At 33.0% G+C, this 6,999-nt stretch overlaps 1 protein-coding gene across 5 annotated transcripts in view; it reads left to right on the forward strand.

Annotated features, from left to right (window-relative positions):
• NLGN4X (neuroligin 4 X-linked) overlaps window positions 1-6,502 on the forward strand; it is a 166,654-nt gene extending 160,152 nt beyond the window's left edge. For all 5 annotated transcript variants that reach the window (XM_085212802.1, XM_085212770.1, XM_031557517.2 and 2 more), the window contains one exon: window positions 1,601-6,502. In XM_085212802.1, coding sequence (XP_085068928.1) covers window positions 1,601-2,450 — 850 coding nt within the window. In that variant the 3' untranslated portion in view covers window positions 2,451-6,502. The remainder of the gene's footprint in view (window positions 1-1,600) is intronic.
• Window positions 6,503-6,999: the final 497 nt, after the last annotated feature.

The raw sequence follows: 6,999 nt of genomic DNA on the forward strand, positions 1-6,999 counted from the left end.
TAGTCTATATCCTATTGAGATGGGAAATACTTTATCCAGTATAATATGGAAACCCACATACATAAACAAAGCAAAGTATGAAAATTATGCAGAAAATGAATTATTTCTTCAACTTGAAAAAGGAAAAAATATTTCAGGTAAACAGAGAAATGAAAGAATCACAAGATTATTAAAGCTAAATTACCAGTCCATTTTGAGAACGGTTAAGGAATAGATCCTTACAAACAACAAAGGTGCACTAAATTCAGCAATCATGCTCATGAGCCTTTGGAAACAGAAATGAAAAAATAATGCTTTAAAATATGTAACAGTAGTTCTTCATATTCCCATAACATTCATAACAGTATATTGGAAGAAAAAGAAAATATTAGAATCATTTTCACTGGAAATAAACTAATGCATATGGGAATGGAAAGGAGAATGGAAAGTTTTCAGAGCAATGCACAGAAAATGAATCATATGCTCTCAGTAAAATATATCACAAAGTTTCTGAAAATATGCTTTACTTCTAGAGAAGATTAAAACTAATGTAGGTCATAATAGTAAACTAATAGATTTATTTTAAACTCTTTATTTGTTCACGCCCAGACAAAGTTATATTTATCTAAGTAAGGCTTGCCAAAATTATATGTGTACATTAACCACATTTAAATGCCTATTGTGCTACAGACTTTTACAGACTTGTCTTCATTTTGAATCTTCATGAAAGAAAAAAATGAGAGAAAAGATAGAGGAAACATAACTGCAGTAAAATATTTGGGTTAATTAAAGTTCAGTACAATAACAAAAAGATAATAAAAATTTTTGAATTCAAATATTTAATTGCAGTTGTTTTTAAATGCTACTACTTAGTTAACTAATATAAAACTTGTCAGCTAATGTAGGTCTTATCCATAGGAGCTGGGACAAAACTACGGCTCCTAAACCCATATATAGTTCCTTGTGCACTGAACACTCAATGCAAAATGCAAATTATGGAATGATTTGTGGCAGAGAAATAGTTCAAAGGCTTTATCCCACAGTAGATATATGAACAAAGGAGTATTAATAGCTCAGTAAAGGAACACAGGGACAAGTTGTACCCAATTACCTGTATTAGCTTTGATACTTTGTGTTTTGAAGCTCTGTGTAACATACATTCATTACAAATTTTCATGATCACATGCATTTTCAACATTTTCATAGAGATTAGATACGTAATTACAACAGTGGAAGTAGTGGTATAGTAACTGAGAATGTTGATGTCAAATCTTGAGAAGATCTGAGCCTAACCCTTTACGAACTATGGGAGAAGATAATACTTCTTTAAGACTACTTTAATGTATGTGACTGCTTCACAAAACTTCAGATGAGCTTTTGGTAACTGAAACACATCCTTTTTGTTTGTTTGTTTGTTTTCATTCAAGAAAGAATTGTTGTACCTTGTACAGTAAGTATTTAGACTTTTGTTTAACTAATAATATGCAGTGTAAATGTTGGGAAGTTTTCCAATCTTCTCTTTTTGGGTTAAGTGTAGGATTAATCCTTAACTAAGGGGCAGAGTTTTGTTGTTGTTATTGCTGCTCTAAAATGACTATAACATTGCTTTTTATTTTTGTAGAGATCCAAACCAGCCTGTTCCACAAGACACAAAGTTCATCCACACAAAACCAAACCGCTTTGAAGAAGTAGCCTGGTCCAAATACAATCCTAAAGATCAGCTTTATCTGCATATTGGCCTGAAACCCCGAGTTCGTGATCACTACCGAGCAACAAAAGTTGCTTTCTGGTTGGAGCTTGTGCCACACCTTCACAACCTGAATGAAATTTTTCAGTATGTTTCCACAACAACTAAAGTACCCCCTCCTGACATGACATCATTTCCTTATGTTACCCGACGCTCTCCTGGTAAATTATGGCCAGCCACCAAACGCCCAGCAATGACACCTGCCAACAATCCCAAACATTCAAAAGACACTCATAAAACAGCTCCTGAGGATACAACAGTTCTGATAGAAAACAAGCGAGATTACTCCACTGAGCTGAGCGTCACCATTGCTGTGGGAGCATCCTTGCTGTTCCTCAATATTTTAGCTTTTGCTGCACTATATTACAAGAAAGACAAGCGGCGTCACGAGACTCACAGGCGCCCTAGCCCCCAGAGGAACACAACCAATGATATCGCACACATACAAAATGAAGAGATTATGTCATTGCAGATGAAACAGCTGGAACATGACCATGAGTGTGAATCACTGCAGGCCCATGACACGCTGAGACTAACCTGTCCACCTGACTACACGCTTACTTTGAGAAGGTCTCCAGACGACATTCCACTCATGACTCCCAACACCATAACCATGATCCCAAATACATTAACAGGAATGCAGCCTTTGCATACTTTCAACACCTTCAGTGGAGGACAAAACAGTACGAATTTGCCCCATGGACATTCAACTACTAGGGTATAGCTCAGCCCTTCCCCCTCACAAGCCACCTGGAAGAAAGAAAGAAAAAAAAAAAAAAAAAGAAGAGAAAAAAGTTATAATACCATTCATTGAATACCTTGTCCAAATATTAAGTAAAAACAAGTAAAAGAGAAGGACAGACATTATTTTCTTACTGTTCCTTCCCAAAGAAACTCTCTGATGTTAAAGATCAACTAAAAACCCTGTGAAATGTGAAAAGTGTACATTGCTGTTACAATACTGCTTTAAGATCTCAACCCCTTTAATTGAAAGTTGAGGCCAGAAGAAGTCACTTAAAATGATGTTTTGAGCATATCGAGCAAAGCAGACTCTTCTGGAACACGAAGCCACTGACTGTACAGATGTTCTGGTTTTGGTTTTTTGTTTTTGGTTTTGTTTTGGTTTGGGTTTTTTTTGTTTGTTTGTTTGGTTTCTTTTTAATAAATAAAATAAAAAAATCTTTATGTGCCATACGATGAATGGCCCTTGTTGAAACAAAGACATCATCATGGGCTTTTACCCAGCATATGAAGCTGTAATCCAGATGGGGAAAATAGAATTTTATTATTAATAACAAAAATGGAAAAAAAAAAAAAAAAGAAGAGGACTGACTATGCAGTAAAATACGTATAGTTCTGTGCACAGAGGTGACTTGCCAGCCTGAACTATATTTAAAGAAACTTTGTAAAAATGTACATAGATGTGCGTTTAAAAACAACTACAACTACAAAAAAAAAAAAAAAAAGAAGCTTTTATTGATGTTTTCAGTTTGAAAAGAGCTTTTAGAAAGATTGTGCATTCAGTTGTGACCTATGTGTATATACATTAGTCATATCACCTCTGTTCCCTCCAAGGTCAAAGGAGGATTTTCTTCTTAATTACTAGTGGTAAACAAAAAACATGAGGTTTTTCTAACATTTCATTTATATGAGGCCATGGTGTCATGCAGAGGATAAAGTTGTCTGTGTGACCTGCATATTTTCTCTTACAGGTTACACTAGTGCATGTTAAAGTATTCATAGGAGATTGCTGTTCTTTTCTGAAACTTTTTTTTTTTTTAATAATTTAATTTTGTGTTAGCTTTTGTTAAATTGCAACACAGCAATGGATATGAAAATGGAAAATAATACAAAACAAACAAACAAAAAAACAATTACTATCATAAGCTTGTTGAACTGAACCAAGAGATGTCCAATAATATATGTTCGAAAGTCCAGTTTGTACTTCTTGGTTATTGAGATTAATTAGGAAGAGTTTTTTGCCCTTACAATAGCAACAAAAGACCCTGTTTATGTTAGCATTTTCTGAGCAAACATAGCTCTGTATTCACCAGCAGTTGCAGAGGGATCTCAGATGAGAAAATACCTCTTCAGCTTTGCTAAACTAAAGAAAAAGTGAAATTTGAAAGAACTTCTCTCCCCACTATTCTGTTTTGCACTTGAGGAAAGAATCTTCCTGTCAGAAAATACTTTGCTGCTTTATTATGCAGCAGGGCCATTGTTAGTGAAAATTATGGAAACAGAAGCAAAGTCATCAGATGTTATGCATCTGAACGTAATTTTAAATTCTAGATAATATTATTGTCAGGAAAGTCGAAACTCCTAGCTGATTATTCCCTTCTGTCCTTCCTTCACCAGGAAGAGCCTTGCAGTGCTATCAAACAAGGAACTTAGCAATTTGATTCAAACAACTGAACTGAATGTGAAAAGCTAAAAATAAGTTCTTGCAGATGAAGACTGCTTTGTATTTTGTCTTAGAAATTTACTGCGTCATCAAGAGATTGTAACCAAAGATATTTGAACAAAATTGGTCTGCACTTGAACTTGGTTATCCCAGATGTATTTTGTATTATACATTCATGACTAAGCTGCATCAATACCATATGTCCCATAGTAATCTGACACAGGATGCCTTGTACCTCTTTTTGTTTTCAATACTTTTTTTTTTTTTTTTTTTTTTTAAATAAGACATCTTGGAATAGTCCTTCTGGTGAATAAAGGTGACAAAGTGATTCACTGAAGTCAATACAACTCCTTGTTATAGCATGCAGTAAAGTAGATTCTGAAGGAAAGAAATAAAAGGAAAGTTAATAATATGACAAAAATGCAACATGTGGCTGATATAATCCCTTACCTGTAATAAATGTATTATTACCTGACCTGGATGCTCAGGTTGGAATGTGATGAAGCAACAAGCCCAAAGTACAAGTCGTAGCAAATGGAAAACTGCCTTTTTCACTGATCCATCACATAATATTGATTAATGCTGACTCTAGACCAGACCATTTCCACCACCTATGTGATGCCCCAGCCGAGATGAAGCAGTTCATAATTCTTAAAATAATAATTAAAAAAAAAAAAAAAAAAAAAAAAAGAAAAAAAAAGAAAATAGTTTAAAAAAAAAAAGAAAAAAGAAAAAGGTACTGATGCTTGGCATCATTATCAGTTGGGTATGTTTGTAATGTGAATTACAGTATTTGTTTAGTACTTCCAATTGTCTTCTGCTAGCAATATGTACAGTACTGTGTCAGGCTTGTGACATTTGGGTAAAAAAAAAAAGTTCCTGTAAGTGAATGATTTTAGCTTTTAAAAGTAATTGCAATCAAGTTGATTTAATAATTAAATACATCTGGACTGACATATGATTTATAGAGGGAACAGATTTATAGGGTCTTATTAGAATTCTATAATAATAACAACAAAATATACTTTGAAAACTGTAAAAGAAAAACAAAAGTACTTTCCCAGGCTTATATTCTTGACCTTATGAGGCACGCAGGGTTTAATGGTTTCTTCTGTTATTGTTTTGCGATCTTTTGTTTTTTTGCCTTAAGTAATGATAGAAGATATATATGGCTGGACACATATGTATAAACTTTTCAGCAGCATTTTTAATAATAAATATCACAGTATTTTCTAATGCTTTGTGCAAAGAACTACGTGTTCATCCTTTTTTTTACTGAAAGTCTTTCAGACATACATTTTCTGCCCAATCTCCACTTCATTATCTAATGTAAATGATGCCTTGATACACAATACATGAATATTAAAATATCAGAGGTCACAGCATTAAGTTAGCATTGAGTTTTTATGGCTTTTCTAGTTCTATAAAGCTACCAATAAAAGGAAAGAAAGTAAGACAATGAAGACATGAGAATAAACTCCTTATATTTATTATCTGTATTCACTGCAACTCCCATCAAAGCAATGGTTTAATTATTCTTTTAGTATTTTCTGTAGCACTGAAAAAGATCTTAGGTAAGCAGCTTCCCATATTAATGCTTAGCAGCTGAGAAATATATCTTCCAAACTAGTGTTAAAAATGATTCAGAAAATCTAATACATCCAGCCTCCACAAGTAAATATACTTTCACTTCGTATTTAAAATTTAGATAAATGACAAGTTTTCTAAGAAAAATATGTAGGAGTAGCAATATAAGTTACTTATATACGTGTAGGGGATTTACATGTATTGCAGATATGTTAATATCATTCTTCCTTCAAAAGTTGAGTAAGCAAATATAGTTTGTTCTTTTATGCTATTAAGTTCATTTTGTCAATCAAATTTCCCTCCACTGGAAAGGTACATAGACATTTAAGTAATTTTGGCTGGATATTGTTTGCTTTCTGTAATTATTCTGTTGAGTAGAGGTACTAACAATAAGGTTTGATGAATTTCAGTGTATTATTGAAGAGTATTTGCAAAAAGCAAATTCTGAATGATTCATATCAGATTTTTGATATGAAAACCAAGCTTCTGAGATAGAAACATATTATGTGCCTACTGACTTAATCAAGCAGCTTGAATTTTGAATATTCAATTTGTATATAAAGCTTTTGCAAATAAACTGCAGATTTAGAATTGTTCAGCAAATATGTTTAATTACAGGTAAACTGAAATTTCACAGCTTGCTTAGAGATAATTCATACACAAGAAAAGAGGCTATAATTGTGTCATTTCTGTGAACTGTTCACCTTCAATTGCTGGGTGAACTCAATAAATAACCTTTTTTGCAGTTATGGATTTCACATTAAAAAAAAAGCTTCAGAAGTTTATTGCTAATTAAATATTGTGTTGTTTTCATTCTTTGCTGTCTGAGATATAAATCTGCAGATTAGTATGTTTCTATTTGCACTTAGAAGTATGGCAGTGAAATAGCATTTTATATCACATAGAAATTGTACAAGAGAATACCATGATAATTTTGTGCTTGTCTCAAATTTGTAGATATACATCTGCATTATTTAATTAGTATCAACTGTTTTTCGTATTTTTGTCTGCAGCTGTTTGACATCACAAATCTCATCAGCCTGAATCTCTCCAGAGGCCATTAGCAGCTGGTAAAACTGGGATTTTCATCCCACTAGAAATTATGATATTATGCATTTAATATCGTAATGTTTAAAAATATTTCTCATCACCTAAAAATAAGTAAGATACTGACCTTTTATTGAAGCAAATGAAAAATAAGGGAGGGATTTGGAAATGTTTAAATAACTTGCTTGAGCTGTAGTGAAATAAACAACATATCACTTTGGGTTGCAGTTTTGAT

This window comes from Meleagris gallopavo, chromosome 1, assembly GCF_905368555.1.
Source record: "Meleagris gallopavo chromosome 1, MGAL_WU_HG_1.1, whole genome shotgun sequence".
In the NCBI taxonomy this organism is placed as follows: domain Eukaryota; kingdom Metazoa; phylum Chordata; class Aves; order Galliformes; family Phasianidae; genus Meleagris; species Meleagris gallopavo.